The sequence below is a fragment of the Eleutherodactylus coqui genome, chromosome 4 (assembly GCF_035609145.1).
Source record: "Eleutherodactylus coqui strain aEleCoq1 chromosome 4, aEleCoq1.hap1, whole genome shotgun sequence".
Taxonomy (NCBI): domain Eukaryota; kingdom Metazoa; phylum Chordata; class Amphibia; order Anura; family Eleutherodactylidae; genus Eleutherodactylus; species Eleutherodactylus coqui.
In genome coordinates this window covers 82117355-82144884 of record NC_089840.1, presented here as the reverse complement: position 1 = coordinate 82144884, position 27530 = coordinate 82117355, and the positions used below count along the sequence as shown (strand labels likewise).

Genomic DNA, 27530 nt, shown 5'->3' with positions numbered 1-27530 from the left:
TGATGTCCAAGCAGGGCACAGGCCACGAATGCAATTTATGACACCGTTTAGCAATCTACATTTAATATAATAGATTTAGTGGCATCAAGAAGCCCAAGGACATTTGCTCTTCTAAAACGGTCCCTGTATACCGATAGCACTTATTTGCTTACTTAGAACATGATGTTATAGAGTTGTTGGGTAGAACTTGTCTGAGATTCTGCAAATTTAGTTGCACAATGTTTCCTTATACTGGCATATGTTCCCTAATTAAAGAACATAATATTCTTGAAGACATATTTTGTAAAATCTAATGCTAGAGATGGAGAATTTTTCTATGCAACAGGGTGCGAGCGAAAGAGTCACAGCTACAGTATTCTGTAGCCATAGCCTTTGGTCACATCCATCAAAGTAAAACCATGCTGCGGCAGCCGATGCTAGCTCTAGCTCTCCGGTCTGGACATGATTGATCGTCTGATGTCAAGACTTCATCCTTCATCCCTCTTCTCTCCAACGTCTGAATCTACATATAGTAATCACAGTCATCCCTATAGCAGCTTCCCTAAAATAATGACCCCAAAACAGTTTCTTCCCTTTCCTGTTGGATTCCTTTCGAAGGCCACAAGGAGAAAGGGGGACAAACCTGATGCTTACCGGCCAAAGACCTACGTACCATAGAAAAAGACCATGCTATGGGGTCCTTGTAGAGTGAGGGGGCCCCAGCCCTGATGGCCCATGGTTAAAGGAAATAGATTGTTCTGGATTGCAAAATTGGACACCCCAATGGGGGAACCATATAAGTTTTTGCTATGGGGCCCCATCTTTTCTATGTAGACCACAGTCATCAGCTTTTAAATGATACTTAATTTTAATTGCTACTATCCACAACTTAAACATGTATTGAAGTAATCCAGTTCTCTCTAGCTTGTAGAATAGACAAAATTAGGCCGCAATTATCAAAATGGTCCTTATTGCCTACAGCAACCAATCAGAGCTCAGCTTTCATTCCACAAAACATAAAACAGCCATCCTCGGTGGCTGCCCCCATAAACACGTCTGTAAGGGCTCCTTCACACGGGCGTATTTGCACGCACAGAATTTAGGCACCCAATATGCAAAGAATAGAACCCATTGGTTTCAACAGGTTCATCCATATCTCTGTATTGTATACAAGATAAGTAGCTGCCAGACATCAAGTCACAATTAGTGAAAGGCTCACACAAGTTAGAAGTTCACCGAGTCGCAATGCCTGGGACATGGATTCCATGACTCAAAGTATTTTCTATAGAAGCAGCCATACTGCACTTGGGACAGGCTGACCATAGTATAGTACTGAGAAGCCCCCCAGGAAAAGTCTGCTCCTCACCAATTTTTCTCAGGACCTATTTAGACTAATGATAATTATAATATATTATATATTTATTAATCACACACACCGGTATGATGATGATCTCCACTCTTTCTGTACACTGCCGATTCACATAACTAGTCTATTAGATGGAAGTCTCACATCTATGGTTACAGAACGCACTCCCACATACAGTTACTTTAGCTTTCAGTAGATGGAATTTCCAGAAGTAATTTCCTCTTATTTATTTCCGCTATTACACATAACTAATAACTTCCCCAACGCCTTCTAAATTAGTCTATTTAAAAAGTTAAAAAATTTCCAAAAGGCAAAATGCGAAACCGCTCTCGGGTTTAAAGGAGATGTCCCGAGGCAGCAAGTGGGGTTATACACTTCTGTATGGCCATAATAATGCACTTTGTAATATACATTGTGCATTAATTATGAGCCATACAGAAGTTATAAAAAGTTTTTTACTTACCTGCTCCGTTGCTAGCGTCCTCGTCTCCATGGTGCCGACTAATTTTTGGCCTCCGATGGCCAAATTAGCCGCGCTTGCGCAGTCCGGGTCTTCTGCTGTTCTCTATGGGGCTCCGTGTAGCTCCGTGTAGCTCCGCCCCGTCACGTGCCGATTCCAGCCAATCAGGAGGCTGGAATCGGCAGTGGACCGCACAGAAGAGCTGCGGTCCACGAAGATAGAGGATCCCGGCGGCCATCTTCAGCGGTAAGTATTGAAGTCACCGGACCGCCGGGATTCAGGTAAGCGCTGTGCGGGTGGTTTTTTTAACCCCTGCATCGGGGTTGTCTCGCGCCGAACGGGGGGGGGGGGTTTAAAAAAAAAAAAACCCGTTTCGGCGCGGGACATCTCCTTTAAGAATCCCTAAACCTAAAAACAAACACCTTATGAAAGGGTTTCACCTGCCAGATGGGCAAATAGGTACTTCTGGGGCGCTGCAAACTTAAGAGATCTCCAAAATAAGGTAGGGAACATGCAGGACTGGATTATCATTGGCGCAGCAACTTCAGGCCGCACTTCGTCTCTGACTCCACAGAGGAGGGTGCCATGAGGAGCAGCATGCAAGAGAGGAAAGGAACGTGGGGGCCAGTATTGAGAATAAAGAGATTGGCATCGGGTGCAGGTTGGGGTCTGAATTAATTTTGAGGTCTGATCAGGGGTCTGAATTTTACGGTTTGGTCCGAGACCCATCATTTTGTTGTTACGCTCCTACTTTCATTTTCATCAAAGTCCTGAAGCACTACTATATCTGAAATATTTGAGGAATCAGGCTGTACTGCAGGTAGAGCAATGATGGCACATGGGGCAGCAACTAGAACAATATTGGTAGTAGAAACAGGATGGCAGTATTACAGGGTGGGGAGGGCTGCAGAAGTAAGAAGCCAAAGAAGTCTGGGCAGCAAACTCTGCAATCATCAATTAGTCTGGGTCAGATGGAGAAGAAAAAGAAAGAGCGTTTTCAATTGGAGAAGACGTGAAATCGCTGTAAAGTAAGCCACCAGATGTAGTAATGTATTCTGTAACGGTGTCTGATTAGCTCAGAACTTGAACTGGACTTAGGCTCTGTTCACATCTCTCAGTTCACATCTCTTTTCGAGCCCACGTTAGAGATATATGTATGAAGGATGGAAGGCATCTAGTGGGAAACATCATCTATAAGCTTGCAAGTTAACAAAATAATAAAATATATCCATTTTTGTTTTTTGCATAGGAAAGTGTAGTAGACTATGCTTTGCTTCATAGTTGAAAATAAGTTTTCCACATACAGGTCCAGCATATACAAATAGAGCAGGGTTCTGGTATGTGATGGGTGCCTATGGACACGTATGTGATACTACTACCTATGTATAAAGATGACGTGAACAGAGCCTAACAGGCCGTTTTGCAGACACATTTTAGGGTCTGCTTTATTTAATACAGTTCTACTGAATTAAGCATAGATCACCATAGAGCATGGATTACATAGAACTGATTGCTCTAAGTTGTAGCGCAATACGAATCTTAGAAAACCTTTCTATTCTGGTTCAAGTGGTCATAACTTAGATGACTTTTTCCTAATGAGAACCTTAGGCGGCACTCACATGGTTATGTGATCAGTAAATTAGTCTCATGTCTTTCAAGCTATACAGTATATTCTTAATTATATGGCTTAAAATGTGAAAGCGACGTCTATCTTGTATGATGTTGCTGGAGGGACCAGAGTTAATTGGAGGTCCCAATAAATTAACGGTTCCATATCCTATACCACCTTACTGTGGCCTTGTGGAAGAGGACATATGTCTGGACTGCAGAAACTTGTAGGACTGACTGCTAACAAAAGGGCCAAAGCATCTGCTTCTGCAATTGTAAAAAGATTACCGTTCAAAAAAATTGCTTGTTTGTAGCCGATTACCCCGTCAAACCCTGTAAAGTGATGGGTAAGATCTGCCTTGAGTCCATTTGTGGCCATGTCCTTGGTAAGAAAACTTGAAGAGCCATGTATAAAACAAAATAATTTTTTTTTTTTTTTTTTTTTTTAAGTGAACTTCCACTAGGCATGTATTCTTTATGTAAAACAACTCATGTGGGTAAAAGTCAATGCTCGCTAGTAACAGCACATAGCCAATCCCTGTGGACTTTAGCCAGTACAGTCATAAAACCCCAGAGGGCAGCAATACACGGGAGAACGTATCTGTGCCAGGCATCTGATGAATCCTTTACTACAGATCTCTTTGGTCTCACGGAAAAATATTCTAGTCAAATGTCAAATTTTGGTAAGTGATATTTGGCAGATGCACATTTATAAGTTGCTATTTGACCTAATTGTGACAATAGAAGAGTCATAGGATGTGCAAGTTAGACAGGAGTTATGGCAAAAAGGGGCATTTTAAAAGGGCTTTTCCAGGGAGTTTTCAAAAACTTGCACAGAATGGACAACTACTCCCCCGATGGACTTCCAAAAACTCCTGCAGCTGTCACATGCTCTTCTGCATTCACATGACTGCGGCAACCGAATACTATATTAACTGATTCGGACTACCTGCCATAAATATACGCACTTGGTCCTGGGCTTTAAACCTGTGCCAATATAAATATACATCGAGGGTTTCAAGCTTCTTGTTCTGCAGTCTAGCTGGAGCAGGTCGATGCCTGGCTGTCAAACCCAAGTAGAAGACAAAAGAAGTTTTAAACCACTTCTACTTCTCTTTTCCAGCCCACATGGTGTAGAATGAGCACTATGGAGTGAACAGAGGAAGCGGCAGTGCCATTTCTTCTACCCGACCGGGCATATGACTGGTGACCCTCGTCATGGCAGAAAAATAAGGCCATAAAACCAACACATGTACGTGTAAAAACTTATTGTGTGAGCATCGAGATTCCGAAAGCAGAAGCGTTGGAGAAACACCTGGCTGCAATGGCGGCTCCGGTCAAGCGGAGTGGATAATACACACCCATCGAGATTACAGATATAAACATGAACTACATTCCTGCAATATTTTGAGCTTCCCATCCTTCTACCAGCTGGTACCCTGACCCGGGGCAGGCGTTATGTTAACTATCAATAGCAGTTTGTTTTGTTTCTGCCTACACAAATTTAGAGGCAACCCAACGCTCACATTGGCACAGTCTACAGTCTTGGCATTGAGGGCAGGAAAAAGGTTTAGGACGGCTCATGATGTTTGATTGGACAGCAATGCAGAGGTTAATAAAATGCCAAAGTTCTCAAGTTCCATCATGTACACGAATGTTTACATACTGTACATTCACTACGGGAGTGAGATCAGGTTACTGCTTTATATACAGCGTAGCGCGTTTACACGAAACTGATCCGGCCATGCAATGACTGTCAACAAAAAAACACATGCTCAAACTTGCACGTTCACATTGTGCTCACTCCGAAAAGGTACAAGTCTGGAGAATTAGGGAATTGGAAGCAAACTTTGGTTCTCTCCTTTGTAGGTGCACTTTTGGAACTTTACAAACTATTGATTTGTACATATGCTAATAAGTTATGGAGTTTAATACAAATATCCTAAACTTGTCCAATAGGGTTACAGTCTGGTGAGTTTGGGGGCCAAGTTAGTTTGGAGAATTCATTGTCCTGTTCCTCCAACCACTTCCTAGTGATCCAAGCTCAATGACATGGAGTGTTGTCCTGTTGAAAGATGGCACTGGGGTTGCGGAAGACTTCCTGTAGATATTGGTGCAGATGGTCAACTATCAGCCGCTTGTAGGTCATGCCAGTAAAACACTCCCCAGACCATGACGCCACCACTGGCAGTCTGTTGAACCCAACAGTGTACCCATGAGACAACATCTTCATGCTGTTTAGGCCAGAGACCCGGGTATTCTTATGGTTCAACAGCAAATGGGATTTGTCACTCCAGATGACGACCTACTATGTATCAAAGGAACACTGAGGTCTTTCCTGGGCACATGCAAGATGTTGTTGGCAATGAAAGTGGGTTATCAGGGGGACCATTCTTGGTCTTCAATTGTTGAACCCCAGTTGATGCAAAGCACGATGCATCGTCATTGCGGAAATTTATACTGCTGGGTTAGTTGGTCTACTGTGGCACATCACTGATACCAGACGTGCCACAAGACACTTGCCTCTAGAACCAACCACACATAGCCTGTTGCTTTGTGATCTTCTGTTGAATGTCTGTCCATGGTTTAACCACTCTTGGTACACTCTATGGGATGTATGGTCATGGCACAAGACAAGCCTGCAAACTTGTTTCTATAATCTCGACCACCCTCTGACGCCATGTACAGGCGGGACAAGAGCCTTGGGGGTGGGGGGGGGTGTTCTGGGACCCACCCATACCAGACTTTTATGGTACATTCATATGTGCAGCGCCTTGGCACTTTAAAAGAAAAACTACTACTAGTAAAGGGCATTTACACTGGATGATTATCGCTAAAACTTCGCTCATCGGGGATCGCTTCAGCAATAGTCGGTGCGTGTAAATGGGCGCGGGGCACCCGCATTTTGGGCTCTTTTCACTGATCGTTAAAATCAAGTGAGCTGGATTTTAGCAATCAGTTTTATCAGTCGTTCTCTACGGGGGAAGTGCTGATAGCATTGTTTCCCCCGTGGAGAACAAAGGATCTGAGTGCAGGTAATAGCCTAGGGCTATTAGCATGTGCTGAGCGAAGGCTTCATTAACATACATATTGCATACATCATTTTATGCAAAATAATCGCTCAAAGCTGTCACTCAAACTGTCCTTTGAGCGATTATTTGCTCGTGTAAATGGGCCTAAAAATCATAATACTGTGTGAACATGCCAGAAACACTTGCTGTGTGCTGCAAGTCAATGCAGGATTGACTTGATGTGTGCTACAATTCAATTCTGCATTGACTTGCAGCACACAGCAAGTGAAAAAAATAGTAACAAAAAAACATCCGGAATAACATAGTGTTTTTCCCATGACCAATATGAGTGAAGGTACCCTTAGGCCAGTTGAACACAAGTCTATTACAGTGAATGTCCCGGCTCAACTAACCTGAAATAGAGCATTATAGACCCCTTCGACGCTCTGAGGTTGGGTCAGTAGATCCGTGGTCGGACCAGGACACAGGTACATAAATGTTCATGTGAAATTGGCCAAACCACGTGGAACATGCGGCGTACTACAACACTAGGGGCACGATTATATCCTATTCGTCATTCACTTCTACGTTTAGTGTCCCTTTAACTTAAACTACCGCAGGGGTCCCGACAGCTGTAATCTCAGGTCACGGCTCAGCTTTCAGACACGTATGTACAGTATATCTGTGATCAAAAACACAGCGGACATCAAACTATTTAAAACGTCAAAGCTAAATTCTGCAGCCCCGGGGGTAAACAAACTAGAAGCCAACATCAAGTCCGTACGTGCGAGGAGCCAAAAGAACCACCTGAGAATATAGAAGGCTGCCTCTCCGTACAGAACATCCTGTCACATACAGTAGTACAGTACTGCAGGTATTCGCTGATCACAGAACGCCACGGACAACCGTACAGACACAATGTCTCAGCTGGCGAATAAACATTGCGCCCATAAGTATTATTTTTACTCTGTGCGTGATTGTGTCAGATGAAAGTATGGCACGCTGCTTGTTAATGACTGACGAATCAAGGTGACAGCATGATTAATATTTTACAATACCCGTCTCCTTTGGGCGCTTGCCGGTTTTTATTACAAAGGTCAGAAGCATTTGCTTTTTTTTTCTATTATGCCTCCTAACCTTGTACTCCTGTTATGTAATAGTTCAGCTGGTGAGTTTATGTGAAATGCGATCCTGGAGTCACTAGAAAGACGGCCATACACTTCAGATAGTCACTCACTCAATAGTCATTTTTTTTAGTTATTTAAAGGGTTTGTCCAATTTTAAGGTGACCCTCCGGTTTGGGGACAAAATTCTGTCCCAGGATTGGAGAGTGTATATCACCCAGAGTGGATATGATTGGAAGTCGTTCGGTTACATCGACTCAGGTCCTATTTTCTGCCGCCAAAATCTTTAGACTATCGAATTGCCCATAGTGCATTGGTTGTATTAGGTCTATACCAGTGCATAGTGTAATTAGGAGATGGCGATGGCGATTTTGACTGCCCAGGAAATAGGACTCTAAACTGGTGGAACCAAACGGCGGCCGATAAAATCAATTGCAAGTAATATATCCCTTATACCCTCTGATTCGAGGACAGAATTTGGTCCCAAAATCAAAGGGTTGCTTTAATCTATTGATGGCCTATTCTCAGAATAGCACCTCAATAGTAAATTGGTGGGCATCTGCCACCCAGGACCCCCGGCAGTCAGATGTGCAGCACTGATCGGAGCTCTGTTCCCACTTTAGTGACCCAGCTTGATATTACAGGCAAAGTTGCCAATGAAGTGAATAGAAACTTTGCATGTCATACCAAACTGGGCCACTGCAGTGGGAACAGAGATGTCTGCTCCCGGTAGAAACCAGATTCAGTCAGTATCGCACAAGTCATCAGGGACACCTACAATTGTACTATTAGGAAAAGATCCACGGCAGCACCACGATGCAAAAATAAATAAATAAAATTGCTTTATTCCTCCATCAAAAGCATAGTTGCAACGTTTTGACCTCTGTTGTTGTTAGGTCTTTGTCAAGCAACTTTTTCTATATTACCTTTGTACTATTGATGGGCTATCCCAAAAACAGGTCATCAACGTATTAAGGCAGGACAACTTCCCAAAGGATCATTGACATATGTGAAAAGGGTAACAGATTTTAAAGCCCAGACTTACACAGTAATTGGTATGGAATACCCCCAAACCTTGTTTTTTACTCCTTAGGACATACATTTATGTCACGGAGAGGGATCGCAGGCCGAAATCTGCATGTGACAATTTCCTTGCTGAAAATTTCCGAAATGCCTGCACAGACCCCAATACATGGATGTCGAGAGGAAGACCCCAACCTTTACTGCATCCACATGCCCCAACAGGATAAATGGCTTTTACTAAAGTGTGGAAGATGGAAGGTTACTCACCATAATGTGCTCTTAGTCAATCCAACTCAAACCTACAAGAAAGAGGACACAGTCAATAAACCTGCTAAAGCAAAATATCAACCTACTTCTATGTGATTGCCATCTTTCCGCACAAGACACTGGTGGTACGACAGGTTACTAAATGGCAATATGATGGCAGTTTCAGAGTTAAAGGAGTTATCCCAAAATTGACTTATCATCCATTCCTAGGATAGGTTTGATCGGTGGGGGGGTCTCACCATTGTACCCCCTCCAATCCTGAGAGTGGGAATCCCCTGTCCCCGCTGCTCCTCACTGTGGGCTCACTGGACCCTCTGAATGGAGCAACAGTCAGACATGCGCAGTGCCACTCCATTCATCCCCAATGGGGCTGCCGTAGCAGTGCTTGTACTTGGCCATTTCCATCAGCCCATTGAACGGCATGCAGTGGCATCCCGCATGTATGACCATTGCTGCATTCCATCTCCCTATGGGTGTGTGCAGTGAGCCCTCAGTGAGGAGAAGAGCGGGGTCACCATAGGGGTGTTCTCAAGATCAGTGGGGGTGTCAGCAATAAGACCCTCACCAATCAGACTTATCACCTAGCCATAGAACGGGTGATAAAAAGGATTTTGGAATAACCCCTTTAAGAACTAGTTTTTAACCCCCCGCACACACAATAAAAGCTCATATTCTGATTAATAAGGGTTACAGGATTCCCAGTGAATTCTGCCTCTAGAATACATGTCTCTCAGATTTTGGCGCAGATTTACATAAGAAGTGTGACCCATCAATGCTCACAATCCGTATGTGGAATTTCCTCGTTGAAGATCTTGTTTCTATTTATTTCCACATCAATAAGGCAATTCGAAGGGCAAACTCCGAATGTGGATCCGTGCGAGAAAATGTGTCAAAAAGACCCGTATTTTGACACAGATTTTAGAGGCGTAATTCACGTGGAATCTTTCCACAGTGAATTCCGCCGTGCGAATATACCGTTACAGTAGCAGCGTTAATGCCATTCACGTGCTGTGAAAGTGAAGATCCACGCAGAATCCAAGAAAATCCACGTAGAATCGGCAGCACGTTATCTGTTGAAGACTGTCACCTCAGATTTCATCTCTCTCAATGAGCGGCGTGAATTCCGTGGCGAACCCACAGGAATATCCATGACAAATTTGCACGCAAGGCTGGCGGATTCTGTTACAGATTCAAAATTTTGCCCTTGGCGTAACCGGTGTTAAAAACCGCAACGCGGTGCACAAACATCAAGGTATGTACCCAAATGCCTAATACATAGTAGGTATACAAGTGACAACAGGGTGGTCAGACACACACAGCAGTATGGCGGCATGCCCTATAGAAGTGTGGCGTGTAGAGAAGGATCTAGAGTTCTGGACGTTCTCACGGAGAAAAGTTTCTGGTAGGGATCTGCCAGCAATCAAATGTTTTCTGCCCACCAGAACCCTACAGCGCCCGCATAGCCCGCCAGGACCGTGCAGCGCCCGCAGAGCCCACCAAAACTGTCCTAATGGAACTCACATTTACTGATAAGTCCTACAGCAGCCCGCCCCAGTCTGAAGTGGATATCTTACCTAAATGTGTCAAGAAAGCTCGGAAAAACCTCGGCACGTACAGTACCCGCACTTCTTCAGGCAGAAGTGCCACACCCACTGTGCCAGCCCGCATACAGGGAAGTGGTGGCATGACGAAGGCACGAGAAGCTAATTACTGTTTGCAGGAATAAAGTCAGGGAGTTTTTAAAAAGGGGATTCTACTATCCAGGGATATTCCAAACTGCATAACAACTGTGCGGGGTTTATATTAAACTGGGGGCTAACAGACTATACTCCAAGGGGTCTTCTGACACTAAACTATTTATGCCCTGTCCGCTGTTGTGCTAGAAATGTATCAATAAATTGACAAGTGGGTGTCACCATAGTGACATAGTAACTTAGGCTGAAAGAAGACACACGTTCATCTAGTTCAGCTTATAACCCCCCAGTGTTGATCCAGAGGAAGGCAAACAAACTCAAATGAAGTAGAAGCCAGTTTTCCCCATTTAAGAAAAAAAAGAACCTCTTTCCTGACTCCAATCTGACAATTGGAACAATCCCCCGATCACCACCCTTCTGAAGTAGTCAGTGACTAGAACATGTAATATTGTAACGCTCAAGTAAGGCGTCCAGACCCCTTTGTACTCTATTAGTGAGTTCTCCATCACCAGGTCCTCAGGCAGAGTTCCATAGTCTCACTGCTTTTACAGTAAAGAACCCCCTTCTATGTCGGTGTAGAAACCTACTTTCCTCTAGACGTAGAGGGCGCCCCCTTGTTACAGTCACAGTCCTGGGTATAAGTAGATGATGGGAGCGATTTCTGTATTGTCCTCTGATATATTTATATATAGTTATTAGTTCACCACTCAGCTGTCTTTTTTCTAAACGAAATAATCCCAATTTTGATAGCCTCTCTGGGTATTGTAGTCTGCCCATTCCATTTATTACTTTAGTTGCCCGCCTTTGTACCCGCTCAAGCTCTGAAATGTCCTTCTTGGGTACCGTTGCCCCAAACTGTATATAATATTCCATGGGTGGTTTGACCGGTGACTTGTTACGGGGAAGAACAATGATCTTGTCATGTGCTATCTGCCTTGGCAGCAGCTGCCTGACACTGGTTGCTCCAGTTAAGTTTACAGTTAACTAAAATCCCCAAGTCCTTTTCCCTGTTAGTATTCCCCAGGGGTTTCCCGTTTAGTGTGTAATGGTGACATGTATTTCCTCTGCTCATGTGCAGAACCTTATATTTATCAGTGTTACACCTCTTTGCTACTTTTTTGCCCCCAACTTATCCAGATCCATTTGTAACCACATTCTTTCCTCTCGTGTTAATTACTTTACATAGTTTTGTGTCATCTGCAAATACTGATACAAATTATTGCACAATCCTTCTACCAGATCATTAATAAATATATTATAAAGAACAGGGCCCAGTACTGCCCCCTGTGCTATCCCTCTAGTAATACTGCCGCCCGTGGTACCCCACTAGTAATGGTGACCCAATCAATCAGAGTATGTACCATTAATAACCCCCTCTGCTTTCTTTCACTGAGCCAGCCACTAATCACGGAGGTGTGTCCCTACATCAGCACTGATAGGTCGGTGACTGGCAGTGTAGTGACACACCCCCTACTGGTAACACCCAGCTGTCAAAGTATTCCTATCTTTCCAGGAGGAACAACAGAGGAACAGCACAACACAGATCCTAAGACGAGATGCTGCAGAACTGTTATTTTATAGGGAATACCAGGATTTACAGAAGCGCCGTATGCAGACCCTACAACATATTTGCCCCTAAGATCCAGGCGGATACACAGAATACGTGCCACATCCACACCGGATGGAAAAAAAATCATTATGGGTTTTGCTGCAAATTGCACTGCAACATCTGCACGTTTTCCCCGCCACGGATTTCATTGGAAAGGGTTAAATCCTTAAAATATGCAGAAAGAATAGTCATGCAGCAATGTAAAGTTTGCACCGCTCGCCAATTTACACATTTTTCCACAGTGTGCATGAGATTTGTTAATATCGCATCCCTTCTGCTCGCAGCATAATACATGGTGGACCTTCTGCAAGCAAAAACGGATGCAAACTCTGCAGCGCGTGCACATATTCTTACTGTCCGGATATGCAAGGGTTAATAGTGACATGCATGCACAGCAGCCCCCCCAGATGCAGGTTGGGGGGGTGCACAGTAATTAGCAGGGTGTAGGAGTGTGAAGAATAAGAAGGATCCCCCTAGAGGTGCAGCAGACACCCCGCAGCACTTACCGCCCGGGATAGCACTACTCCGCCCGCTGGCTGCACGATGTCTCGGCGCAGATCACCGGACAGCTCCTCCGCATACTTCTCACTAATCACTTCCTGATGGAGTCGCCCTCCAATGACGCTCGGGTTGTAGTCAGGCCTCGCCCCCTCACCTCCCCATGACACTCCGCACGTACCACCGCGGCCGCCCGAACATGGAAGACTTCTGGAGGCTGCCTGTCATTCGCTACCATGAAAAACTACAAGCCCCACAATTCCGCGCTGGCTGAACCCGCAGGACCTAGAAGAAGAGGATTGTGGGAGATGTAGTCCACCAGCTGCTGTAATGTCGTACAATAGAGAACAGGGCGGTTCATGGAGGACGGAAAGCTGTCAACCATGAAGATTTGTGTGACAGGTGGCGGCAGGCAGGGACGTGCTTGTAGTGGGAGGCTTATGCCTGCGTTACAGCCTTCTCGACAAAGCCTAAAGCGTTATATTTAGGGCTCATTCACACGAGAGTTAGTACGCCACGTAATACGCACGGTTTAGAGCCCAGCTGTTTTAAAGGGTTAATTTACGGAATGAACAATGCTTTTTTGCATGTGCATCATCATACTTTACTGTACACGCGGTAAACAAAGACGTGCCGATTTAAATAGCAAATTAGTCTAATGAGTTCCAGTTGTGCTCTTTCTTTCCTTTGCGAATTGCGCATGCATTTGCGCAACCCCATTGACTTCTACGGTGACCTTTGGTGCACACATATGCAGAAAAATAGAGCATGTTCCATTGTTTTTGAACAACCGAAATGCGTACGCAAAATACGAAAATGTGAAGCAACCCATTCAAATCGATGGCTTCTATTCTCTGCGTATTGCATGCGCAAATACGCCCATGTGAGGCCGCCTTAATCCTCTGTTGTTACAACGCAGATTGCTGCCACGTAATGATAGGAAGCTTTAGATAATAATTGTAAGTATGTCTGTAAAATAAACACAGCGTTAGAGGCTTATATACACGTGCGTGTGATGGCGCGACTCGCGGCGGACTGTCTCCGAGCCCCGCAGGCATTAAACACTGTATGTTCTATTCTTGTCCGAGAAATGGATGAAAATAGGACATGCTGCGACTCAGATCACCAGTCCGTGTAAAAATGTTCGTGTCTACAGGCTTAAAGGGGTTGTCCCGCGAAAGCAAGTGGGGTTATACACTTCTGTATGGCCATATTAATGGACTTTGTAATGTACATTGTGCATTAATTATGAGCCATACAGAAGTTATTCACTTACCTGTTCCGTTGCTAGCGTCCTCGTCTCCATGGTGCCGTCTAATTTCAGCGTCTAATCGCCCGATTAGACGCGCTTGCACAGTCCGGTCTTCTCCCTTCTGAATGGGGCCGCTCGTGCCGGAGAGCTGGTCCTCGTAGCTCCGCCCCGTCACGTGTACCGATTACAGCCAATCAGGAGGCTGGAATCGGCAATGGAACGCACAGAGCCCACGGTGCACCATGGGAGAAGACCCGCGGTGCATCGTGGGTGAAGATCCCGGCGGCCATCTTAGCAAGGTAAGTAAGAAGTCACCGCAGCGCGGGGATTCGGGTTAAGTACTATCTGTTTTTTTTTTTAAACCCCTGCATCGGGTTTGTCTCGCGCCGAACGGGGGGGCTATTGAAAAAAAAAAAAAAACGTTTCGGCGCGGGACAACCCCTTTAACCAGATGGGCGTGATTTTGTTCCCTCATGCGGCTGTGAAAATCCTGGCCGCATTACGGGATAAAACCATTGATTTCAAGGGTTTCGTTTTCACTGGCGGTATTCTCGCTCGTTAATAATACGTTTGAGAATTGTTTGGGTTTTTTTTGTTTTTTTAAACAGCGATTTCAGAGATTTTGATACCTTTTTTTTCTTTTGGTAGCAAAAAATGCCCAGATGTCAGCTGTAGCTCAGTAGAGAATTACGAAACGCACTACAAACAGTACGGATTGTTTTGTGGTGTTTTTTCTCACAGGGTATATTCTGGTCATGATGTGGGAGATTGACTGGCAGTCATGTACAAAGCGAACTAACAATTAGGCAAAACACTAAACCAGTATATATTCAGCAGGGCAAAAGATTAAATGTAGCTTAAGAGTAAAGAGTGAAGGAGAAAAGAAAGTAAGAAGGGGGAAAAACGGAGGGGGGCATCAAATTTGGGAACCCCAGAGTCAATAGTACTCAGCAGTGTTTTCTGAAAAGTCCTTCCACCATGTCCATGTGTTTCTTCCCAAAGCCAGTCGGATATTCCAGCCTCCTAATCTTATCCACTTGTAGGCGGGGTAGAACACTTCTAAAGGTGGGTTACACTGGTTTTGGCTGCATTCAAGAGAAGCTTCAATAGAGAGCGCTTTTAATTGATGGATGAAAAAAAACCCTACATCCCAGGTCAGAGACCGGCCAATAATATCAGAGGTAACGCGAGGAACCTCCTCCCAGACGGGAGAAAGCAGGGGGAAAGTCCAGGAACCATGAAGGAGGGTGTCAGGCTCTTCTCCAACATAGGGGTGAAACCCCAGGGAACATCTTGTTCAGAACCACCAGGACCACGTACCACCAGATGAGCAACTTCTAATTCATTTCCTAGTATCGAGAAGAATTAGAGGTCCGGCCAAGTGATCTGCTTCCTATTTAGATTTAAAAAAATGGGGGTATCAATGAGGGCAACCAGCTGTAAATAATGGAAGTGTCAGACAGGGTCTTACGCGGAGCAGAGAGATTTAAACACTCAAGGTACGGGTAAATCTTGTGGAAGGGGTAGCTATGTGATCTGGCGTTCGCGTGACCACTGGGTGTCCCCTGTTACAGCAGAGCTGCAGGGCCTTAGGCGACCCTGATCAGCTCTGCCAGTGACAATTGTCACTACAGGGGGATGTTTGCCCCTATAACTGGGGCTCCTATTGATGCCCCAGCTACAGTGGAAAAGTATGAAATAAAAAACAATGTGAATGACCCCCAAGAGGTCTTATATGTGGTCATGGGGGACATAAATGTTACAAAAATAAGTTAGAAAAAATTACAGAATAAAATAAAAATATATATATAAAAAAAAAAAAATGACTCAACGCCAACCAAAACCATCACCATACACGCCCTGTAATCCAAAACTATACATATCAAAACATCCAAAATAAAATGAGGAACCTGTTCCCATACTTAAGCCTAAATATACTCATTTTAAAAATAAACTATAAATTAAAAAAACTTTTTTTAGCTTTTTACCCCCAATAAAACTGAAAAATGGGAAAAAAGTCAGTAAAAAGATATTAAAAAATAGCCCTGTATGTCAAGGAAAAGAAATACAGCAAAAATCATTTTGGCAGTTGAAGAAAAAAAAAATAGGGCAGTAAAACCACCACATGAGTAAAATCCCTAAAAAGTGTCTGGTCCTTAAGGTACACAAAAGCCTGGTCCTTAAGGGGTTAATAGTGTATGGACCAGGCTATTCAACTAGGACCTGTCATGTTACATCTGTTGGATGCCAACCCTAGCAGTTATAGGACAAGGGAAGAAACTAGACTGCCGGGGCGCTGTCTATGGTGCTGCATGTGGGTTCCTAGGGGTAGTAGGGGATTGTACATCACTGGACAGCTATGCAGTTCTGCACTGAACTGGCTCTTTCAACTGACTAGCAGAATATAGTATATATGTGCACTAAACTCTGTACAGCACTCCCATTCATTTCAATGAGGCTGGTCACACAAGCGTCAAGATGCTGCGCTTTGACAGTGATGCATGTTCTATCTTTGGCCGTTTTTAGCCCTGTGTCGCCCATTGAAATACATGAGCAGCGGTTTCAACGCTTCTGAAACGTGGCACAACTTGGTACTGCGTTTTTAACAGCGGTAAAGACAAGCACTAGCTGCACTACCTAAAAAAAAAAAATCAGTACTCACCTAGCTGGCGCTGTCCGGGTCCCTGCTCCTGTTCTCCAGAGCCCTGGGCACTAGTCTTTGCCGAGAGAGCATCTTTTGCTAGTGACGGGGGTTGAAGACCCCGCCTCCAGCAAGAGATTGCTCTGATTGGCTGAGCCAGCACAGCCAGCGCTGGATGCACCAATCATAGACCTGCACTCTAATGCTTCAATTTTCTAGCGCTATTTATTCTATTTTTGCGCATTTTTTAACACACCTCATCACCCATCACAATGATGGGGTGTGTTAAAAAGCGCTGTCAAACACTATACAAGCGCTGTCAAACACTATACAAGCGCTGTCAAACACTATACAAGCGCTGTCAAACGCTGTTCGAAATCATGGTAAAATGCCGTGATATTGAGCTACGTTTTCTGAACGCATGTGGGAGAGTGGCCTTAGGCATATTTGCGCACCAAAGGTCCCCATAAAAGTAAATGGTGGGGAGGTGCACAAATGTGCGCACAATACGCAAGGAGATGCGTGAAACACTGCGTGATTCCACTGGAAAAAGAACACTGAAATGCATTAAGACTAATTAGCCATTTTAATTGGTGCAGCCTTGTTTGCAGCACACAAATGAACATGCCTTGCAGCATGCACAGAAAAGCTACGTTTGTTCCACCAAAATGTTGTGCTCATGCGCGTACAAATGTTCATACGCTCGTGCAAAGCCGGTCTAAGGCTATCCGCATACAGGCGGTTGGACCCTGCATGCAGGATTCCCGCAGCAGAATTCCACCCAGTACCCGACCGGTGAACCCTGCTTACCTGTCCGGCGCCTTCTCCTCTGCTGCTGATGTGTTGGCGGACGCACATACGTAGTACAGAGGATGCTACGCAGTCTCTATGGCGATAACGCGGCTGCCGCGACCATTCTGCAATGAGGATTGCAGAATGGCCACGGGACGGACGGCTTCCATTGACTTCAATGGAAGCCGGCTGAGCGTAGCCCACATGCTGTGATTTCTTCCTTGCAAGTGGAAAATTGCAAATCGATTTCCGCTTGTGGGCAGGAAATCGCGTTTTGCCATAGCATACTATGGGCTGGATTTGCTGCATAATCCGGAGGTGGAATCCCGCTCCGAATTTCACAATGCAAATCCGCCCCATTCCGCCCTCCCCCATTGCATACAGCCAGCAAGGGGCAGAGGGGAGGAGGGAAGGGGTTGGGAGTTTAGTGGTCCCGTTGCTAAACTCCCTCCCACTTCCTTTCTCCCCGGCTGCTGTCATAGGCTTCCATAGGAGTCTATGGGAGCTGCCGCTGTATTCTGGCTAGGAAAATTGTTCCAGGACTATCTTTCTTGGTTGGCGTACAAGCACCTAGCCCAAATGCACTATCTTGACCGTCCGGGTGCTTTTACGTGGCGGAAAATCGCCCGCCTGTTCTGATGCCTTGGAATCCAATGCATCAGATGGTAGCGTATATCGGCTGGCCATGAAAACGGCGGCTGATATTTGCTTGAGTGAATAAAGCCTATTATAGACGCCTACATCCTTCCTATAACAGTAGTGTTGGTCTGTAAGATGGTGGCTGTCTCGCTCTGCCTAATGCCAGGCAGGGGGCATCTGGTTTAAGCCCTGGACATTATACCTTCTATGAATGTTACTGAGTTTCTAGCACTCTTGCCTTTCAGTGCCGGAGTCTTAGGTTCAAATACCACTACCAAGGATAATATCTGCATGGACTTTGAAAACTCCTTCAGATGTTGCCCTCAGTCAGATTTAAGCCTACAGCGCAGGATTGCAAAGCAGCAGTGCTAACAACTAAGCCACCACACTTGTGCCTGCTGCTCTGGATGAGAGAAAAAACCCAAAGAAAACATAAAAAGCTCATCCAGATGTTGCCCTCGGTCAGAGTTGGACCTCCAGCTCTGCAGAGCAGCAGTGCTACAGAATCATATGGATCAGATGTAGGAAAGAATTATGTCTCTTCCCAATAGGCCATAACTAAAATTGGGATGGTGTAAATTTTGAGCTCATTGGGGATCCCTGGATTTGTGAATAAAAAGTGCAATTAAACCTGAAATAATTATGAAGAATGTCGTTGAAACGATAAATTTGCAGGTTTCTTTATTAGATCCAGTAAATTTAACAGGTGAATATTACGTGTGCTGCTGGGATCTGTAGTTCTAGGCTTCCTAGCAGCACAGCCCTCTCAGGGTTAACGATTGAGCTGGCTTGGTGTGGTTCTTCCTGCTAGCCAATCCCCTGGGTCTGGGCTCACATATAAACCCAGCTCCTGGTCAGTCTGAAGCTGGTCTTGTACTGTTTGGATGTATCTGTGACATGTGTCCTGTTACTTGTTCTCTGTTGTGTTGCAGCTTGCTGTGTGATCTGTGTATTGCTGGTTCATGTCCGTTTGTTCGTTTATATTCTGTCAGTTTTGTGTAAGCTTACTGTGTGACCTGTCCTGTTGCAGCTTGCTGTGTGAACTGTGTCTGGTGCTGCTGGACTCCTGCTTGGTATAGGGACTAGCGGTATAACCAGGAGCCGTGAAGTGGCCAGCTAACTTTCACGTTTTGTATAAAATGTCAACTAATACCTGGTATTTATATTCAGCTTATCATCTGTTACTAGTGGTTGCATTTTGGCTGCTGTATGCTGTGTGTCCTGTTGTTCAGTCCCTGTTATGTGGCATGTGAATGCGTCCTGTTCTGGTGCGTGGCTCCTACGATCAGCTAGGGCCCAGATTCGAAGACCGCTGGGCTGCCCTTATTGGGGCAATGTCCCCGCTTAGGTAGGGCCAGGTCAACCTCCCGGTAGCACAGGGTCAGTTGCCTGAAACCCGTGTGCAACCTGTGTGCGTACCCAGTCCTCTTTGGGTACGATCGTGTGGGCCCCGTGCTTAATTTTGCCCACATGATCGTAACAGTAAAGTTTTACTGCCTGTATAGCTATCGAATGCGGAATGCAAGAATATAAAGGTAGCGTGTCTAATGTAATCCAAGAATATGTATGGGAACATGTAGGGTGTGATATGCTTTGAATAACCCGTTTACTGTCCTGTCCCTAAGGTAATCCAGGGTGGACTAGACCAGTGGATGTATATGTGTATTTAATAGCTGAATTTATATTACATTCTTGTCATATCTACTGACATATGAAGATGTGAGGTTCTTAGCACACATTTTGATCAAAACATGTGAGCCCATCTGCCACGTCAAGGTGACCTCTTGTAGATGGGACCTACACTACACTAACCTCTCTTTAGGCCTGCTGGGCTAATCCCTTTAGGTTTTCGCTGTTGAATGTGGGACAACAGTCAATGAGGTACAAGAGGAGGGCTTCAGGGGGTGCTAGATTTTTATGAGGAGTGCATCATAATGTTCTGATATATTTGGTACATTCTGGTGTAATTGATGCTTGGGGTCTAAGGCACAAGACATTTTTCCAATGATGTAGCTGTCTGAGGATTTCAGTTGCATTTTGCAATGGTACGATTTAATATACCACATAATGTACTGAAAGACTTTAAAAAATGTATTAATGGAGTGAAATGGGGAAAAAATGAAATTGTGCGATTTCTGGGGGGTTTGTTCTCACATATTGTGGCAAAAATGACACGATAACTTTATTCTGTGGGTCGGTACGATAACGTTGGTATCAAATTTGTATAGTATTTTTTGTTGTACTATTTTTAAAAAATGAAATATCTTTCAGAAGGAGCAAGCAGAGGTATTGATTCATATATATATATATAATGGCAATGCCATATATTATTTCTATTGGTACTATTTTGGGGTACATACTATTTTTGATTGCTTTTTATTACATTTTTTCTTGGAGATGCAGTGACTAAAAAAAGTAAATTCTGGCGCTGCATATTATTTTACCGACTACATCACTGTGTTGGTTAAATAATGCCTTATTTCAATAAATTGGAATTTTATAGGCGTGACAATATCAAATATGTTCTTTGTTTCGATTTTTATTATAAATATGGGAAAAGGCTTTTTTTTTTAACTTTTGATATTTTTTCTAATTATTAAAAAAAAACTATTATTCGTCCAAGGGGACTTGAACTTTATGATCACTTATACAATATACTGTGATACAATATATTGCAATATACTGTGATACGTGCGATGTCCCCGCGGATGGGAGGCATTTTTCTGTTAAATATGTCTCCTATCACTTCAGTAAAATTGAATTCAATGGATAACCTTGCGTGTCTCGCATGCCGTGCGATGTGTTTTCTGGTTCTATTGAAAACAATGGGCAAGCAGTTCCAACAGAATGCCCAAAGATAGGACATGCCGCAATTTTTTTTCCCGCATTGCGATGCCATGTGGGAGAATAAACCGCTCATGTATATGACCCGATTCAAAAGAATGGGGTTCATATTTGTGCGAGATTTGTGTGTCCCAAAAAGCACAAATCTGGCGCAATTTTCTCGGCCATGTGAAAGTGTCCTTAGTGTGTGGAGTGGGCCTGGCTTCCAAGCCCGCTTCATACAAACCCCATTGCACACCCACCATACATGTCCAGCAGATATGCACATGTGTTAAAAAAAAAAGAAATCCGGCCTCCACCCCTTAATAGCCAGCCATTACACACCTCATTTCCCCAGCGCTCATTAAAGGGGTTGTCCCGCGGCAGCAAGTGGGTCTATACACTTCTGTATGGCCATATTAATGCACTTTGTAATGTACATTGTGCATTAATTATGAGCCATACAGAAGTTATCAAAAGTTATTCACTTACCTGTTCCGTTGCTGGCGTCCTCGTCTCCATGGTTGCCGTCTAATTTTCGCCGTCTAATGGCCAAATTAGACGCGCTTGCGCAGTCCGGGTCTTCTGCTTTTCTCAATGGGGCTCCGTGTAGCTCCGCCCCGTCACGTGCCGATTCCAGCCAATCAGGAGGCTGGAATCGGCAACGGACCGCACAGAAGCCCTGCGGTCCACCGAGGGAGAAGATGCCGGCGGCCATCTTCACCGGGTAAGTAAGAAGTCACCGGAGCGCGGGGATTCAGGTAAGCGCTGTCCGGTGTTCTTTTTAACCCCTGCATCGGGGTTGTCTCGCGCCGAACGGGGGGGGGTTTGAAAAAAAAAAAAAACCAGTTTCGGCGCGGGACAACCCCTTTAAAATACTGTTATATGTGTGAGGAAATGCAATTACCAGTAAATGTTATCATAGACCTGTGCTAAGATGTCATAAAGTAAAAAAAAAATCCGGCCTCCTTCCACCCCTTAATAGCCGGCCATCGTGCACCAATGTATTTCTCCCCACCCATGGCAGCACCATCAGCTGCTACTGTCATTGGTTGCTGGAAATCCATTTACTTGTAAGAAAACAAAAATTTTTTAGATATAGCACATGTCTATGAGCATATGGGGCGCAAATGTCTTGGCGCCTGTACTTATCTCCAGCTGGGTCGTACTGCTGGCTCTCTCCTCAGGGGCCCCTCGCTATCCTTCCCCGAGATGTTGCTGCAGGGGCTCAGGAGGGCCGCTCGCTCAGTTGGTCTTAGAGCCGGCGTCTTAGAGGGTTTTCACGTTGGAAAATGAAAACCCTCTGAACTTGGCCTGGTCTTCTGGTGACAGTGGGAATTGCTTGGCCTCATCTGCTTCCATGGTGTCCAAGTTGAATTGCTGATGGAATTCTGGCTTAGATGGTGCAAGGATGTGCAGTGAGGCCATCCTCAGGGTTTCCACAGAGTCCCAATCTATAGGCTGGAAGAAGCAGTGCTGTTGGATGTTACCATGGACTCCTAAGCGCTTGGCCGGATCTCTCTGGAGGAGCTGAAATGAGAAGTGTATTTATTATTTATTGACTATAATCACAAGAAACTGACTAAAAAGACAAAATCATTAGAAGTGATTTTTACAAAATTACTTACACAAAAAGTAAAAGTGTCGCACTTACCTGTATGATGCTGACTATTGCGCTGAGCGTGGACCGATGGAAGAGTGTTGGGTGGTACTTACACTCTCCAGTTATCATTTAGTTAACGATGACACCGAACGAATACCAATCCACTCCAGCATTGTATTCCTCCTCAGCCATAATCTGCCATAGAGAGAAAACAGTTCATAAATAAGTTTTACATCATTGAAAACTCCCGCGATCCACAACCCAACAAATGTTGGACCGATTCTTTTCCTCGCACCTCAGGAGCGACATATCCTTCACTTGCAGCATAGTCGGTGGCGGTTCGGTCTCCATGCATGTTGTCCAAGGCGAGACCGAAATTGGTGATCTTCAGATGCCCCGTCTCAGCCACCAAGATGTTCTCGGGCTTCAGGTCTCTGTGGACGATCCCCTTGGCATGGAGATGTTGGATGCCGCACACCATCTCCGCAGAGTAGAATCTGTCAGAAAGAAAATGAGTCAATTTAATGTCATGAGGAGCAACAAGATATAAATGCTCGTTTGTTGGGCAATCAGATCTTTTATGCGGGGATAAAAGTGTTGGCTCATCGGCAGCACATCTACTCGTGTAAACAGCGGGATGTGCTGCTAACGAATGCTATCTATATGTGGATGAAGGATCATGATAACGACCGTTCCTCCCCATACTAGCAATCATCTGCCCGTATCAAACCACTTCCAATATTCACCTTGCACTTGTGATGTCAGGGGGCTCGTTTAACTGCAAGAAGTTGTCAAAGTCCCCGCAGCTGAGATACTCAAGTCCAAGCAGAACGTGCATCTGTAATACAGAAGAGACCGATAAGGAGGTTGGTTAATATGACATTATAACATTATAATATTACAGTCCACATCTACAGTGCACATAGCGGTGGAGTTTGGTGACATGTGATAACTATACCTTGGTCTGAAATGCAAAGCGTCCTTGGACAAGGACGGGACTGCCAGCTGTTAGCTGCAACATGCGGTTCTCCACCATCACATCTCGCAAATCGATTTCAGCTAGCAGGCCGCTCTTGCAGATGATCTTCACGACATATTGCTGGCGGATGGCGGTGTCCCCTGCCAGCACGACACTCCCGTAGGCTCCTTGGCCGAGCACATGACAGAACCGCAGTCTATCTCTGATAATCGTAGAGACGGTGCTACCGGAGCCAGTTGGCCGAACACCGCTGGGTCCTCCTAACAGGGAACATAATAGCAGAAGTGATGATATATCTAATATGTGTTACACAATTAAAGGAATTCTGCTGATTTGGAACAATTCATAATTAATAGTTGGGCACTATAGCTCCTTTACATATTATACTTGTTACACCTGCTGCCCTGCTGTGTGCTGTCCGCTGGGCCTGATTATCTCAACCTGCCTCATGGGGGCGCTGGCCACCTCTGGGATCTGCACCGTAGAGGTGAATAACCTTGCAAGGTTGAATTAGAGGGAGCCTGAACTATTTTCACACGTCCCATGTATATTGGAATTATTTTCTGCAGTACATTATAATAAAGGCACTCACTTTTTGGCGCATTGCAGATTTGTTGGTGAAATTTCTGCTACTGAAGATCATTCACCTGAATGGGGTTTGCAGACACCCGCGCACGTACCGCTACAGTCCTCACACATCCGGGGTACAGACCCACCATGTTGTATTTTGCACAACAAAGGCTCATACCCACTGGTGATAGACTTTCTAGCAATGCAAGAGTGAGTGAAAACGCATGATAATGACAACAATCATCTTCAATGGTTTCATTCTCAATTACGATGTCCTCACTCCAGCCTAACAGCGCTTAGAAAAATCTGCGCTATCGCCCATTGTTAATATCAATAGGAGAAGATCACAAAGCAGGCTAGGAATCCCCCAGACAGAGGGGGGCAGAACTACAGGGGATCTCTGACATATCTCCCCATATTTGGAGAGATAGGGGGCTTTCCTGAGAGCATGGGTGGGGCTTGTGAGGGGGCGGGGCTAGAGGGGTTATCATAGTGATCCCGCTCTAGTCAAGTTAGGGGGTAGGGCTAGCAGGCGGATCCCACTAGCCCTGTCCCCTCACTTGGCTAGAGAGGGATCACTATGATAACCCCTCTATCCCCGTCCCCTCTCCGGAAAGCTAATTAGCCCCGCCCCCTATCTCTCCAAATATGGGAAGATATGTCAAAGATCCCCTGTAGCTCCACCTCCCTCTCTCTCCTCTCTCTGGGGGAATTTCTAGGCTGCTTCTCGATCTTCTCCTGTTGATTTCAATGGGGCCAGCACTATCTCAGATTTTTTTTAGTGCTTCGAGGCTGGAGTGAAGACATCGCGAATGAGAATGAAACCATTGAAAATCATTGGTTTCATTATCATGCATTTTAATTCGCTCTCGCATCGCTAAAAAGTCTATCGCCATTGGGTAAGAGCCATAATTAGCACAGATATTTAGGCCTTATTCACACGGCCATTTTATTGCGGCTATTATGCTGCGATTAAACATCGCCCGAAAATGGCAACCATATGAAGCCTTGGATTCCAATGCATTCATTCAGATGGCTGCTTTTTAGTCACATCAAAATATCACAACTGCAATAATAGGACAGCGTGGCCGGAAAAGATAGGTCTTCCCCTATCTTTCCCGTGATCAGCTGGTGGTTCCTGTAGACTTCTATGGGAGTTACTGGCAAAGGGAGTGAGTTTAACAGCAATTAGCACTGCTAAACCATGTCAGCTAGCTCTACTGAGCCATGCTGAAGATTTATGCTGGCCGAAAGAATTCCAGGCTGCAGCGTCTATACTCCACCCCAGCCGTGTCAATGGGCTAGAATACACAATATTTAGCCATGACGTGGTCGCGACTATCTCTTGTTTATGCGTTTTTGAGCCGCAATGCAGCCGGTCAAAACACACCTTAGGGCTTCTTTCACATGATTATATATCGGCCGCCGTTTTTAATATATGCTACCACACGGGTGAGAAATTCTCGTGATTTTCACTTGATTTTTGCCTGTTGCAAGAGTCAGTAAAAAAGTAGATTATTGGATCCAATGATTTCTTTCCCATCAGCAATGTTTTCACTCGAGAGAAAAAAAATCATGGCCTGCTCTATCTTTCTGCATTTTGCCCTTTTTTTAATACCCATCTTTCTCTATAACATCTCTAGCACCTTTTTTATCACATTGCAACACAACAAACTTGCATTGCGATGCAATGCGATTTTAACATTCGAAAGTCCGATTGACTTTCGCAATAAAAAAATTGTGCGTTTTTATTGCGTGATTTTATCACGGGCGCCAGCGATGCGATGCAAGATTAATAAAAAAAAAAAAAATAAGAGCAAAACGAGCATGCACCACCAAAATGATTATAACAACACGAAAGAAGAAATAAAAATGAGATTAACTCCTTCCCGCTCCTGGACGTACCTGGTACGTCATGGCAGCCTGGTACTTCCCGCAACATGACGTACCTGGTACGTCCTGGAGATAGCACGGGATCACATGTGATCCCGCGCTATCCCGCAGCGGGAGCCGGCTGTCAGTCACAGCCGGCGTCCCGCTCCAACAGCGGGGGGACATCGGAGATGCGCCCGCCGCTGTTAACCTCTTCCCTGCCGCGATCTAAGTAGATCGCGGCAGGGAAAGAGTTCACAGAGGGATCGCGATCCCTGTGTGTCTCCGGCCGGAACTCGCGATGTTATCGCGAGAGCCCGGCCTGTCACCATGGCAACAGGACGCCAGACACTGGCGTCCTGTATTGCCTGTGCCTATAATCGCTGTACAAGCGATAAGGCATGGCAGAGCAGTAGCTCTGCCATGCCTTATGACAGCGATCATAGGCACAGTGATGTAAGTCCCTCAGAGGGACTCAAATAGTATAAAAAAAAAGAAAAGAAAAGTGTAAAAAAAAGAAAAATGTAAAAAAAAAAATGTAAAAAACCCCTTTTTTATGCTTTTTCTAATATTAGCATAAAAAAAGGGAAAAAAAAATAAAACCCCACATATTGGGTATTGACGCGTCCGTAACGACGTGTACAAAAAGTTGAACACGCTTTTTATTTTGTACGACAAAAAGCGTAAAAAAAAACGCTAAAAAACAGAGGCAAAATGCTAATTTTTAGCATTTTGCCTCACAAAAAATGCAATAAAAGTGATCAAAAAAGCCGTACATTTCCCAAAATGGTACCAATAAAAACTACAGCTCGTCTCGCAAAAAATAAGCCCTTAAAGAGCTCCGTACATAGAAAAATAAAAAAGTTACAGGACTTTGAATGCAGCTATAGAGAAAAAAAAAAGATTTCCAAAAAAAGGGGGTTTTATTGCAAAAAAGTGTAAAAACCTAAAAAAAATATAACAATTTTGGTATCGTTGTTACCGTACCGACCCGCAGAAAAATTTTAGTGTGTCATTTATGCTGCATGATTAACGCTGTAAAAAAAAAAAAAAAATCTATGGCAGAATTGATGCGTTTTCTCTCCCTGTTATCATTAAAAAAAATAAATAAAAAATTTACGATATTGTCTATATACCCAAAAGTGGCACCGATAAAAACTACAGCTCGCCACGCAAAAAACAAGCCCTTACACGGCCGCGTCCACGGAAAAATAAAAAAGTTATGGCTTTTGAAAAATGGAGATGGAAAAATACCAAAAAATCGCTTGGTCCTCAACGCCAAAATAGGCCATGTCATTAAGGGGTTAATGGAAAGAGGCTATAACAAATTTGTATGGAAAAATTCGGTTAAAAAGGTGGAGGAAATTAATAGAAACGCACTCATAGAAGGTAAAAAAACGACTTCCATCAGACAAAGAAAGAATATAGTGTTTTCAACAAGGTTCAGTGATAATTATGATGGAATCAAAAAATTATTTTATAAATACATACCAGTCCTGCGACAAGCTACAGTAACGGATACCATCTTAGGGTGCATTCAGACGACCGTATATCGGCTGGGTTTTCACGCCCAGCCAATATACGGCGTCCCTCTCTGCAGGGGGAAGAAGATGGAAGAGCCAGGAGCAGTGCTCTGAGCTCCCGCCCCCTCTCCAACCCCTCTCCACCCCTCGCCACTATTTGCAATGGGAGGGGGTGGGGGCAGAGCTACGCCTGGGAA

General features: G+C 44.6%; 1 protein-coding gene across 1 annotated transcript in view; it reads right to left on the bottom strand.

Moving 5' to 3' along the window:
* MTMR4 (myotubularin related protein 4) overlaps positions 1-12793 on the bottom strand; it is a 62898-nt gene extending 50105 nt beyond the window's left edge. The window contains exons 1-2 of the mRNA XM_066599789.1: positions 12648-12793; positions 8839-8870 (exon numbers count right to left, since the gene is read on the bottom strand). Of these exons, the coding sequence (XP_066455886.1) occupies positions 8839-8841 (3 nt within the window). The 5' untranslated portion in view covers positions 8842-8870; positions 12648-12793. The remainder of the gene's footprint in view (positions 1-8838; positions 8871-12647) is intronic.
* Between the last annotated feature and the right edge of the window lie 14737 nt (positions 12794-27530).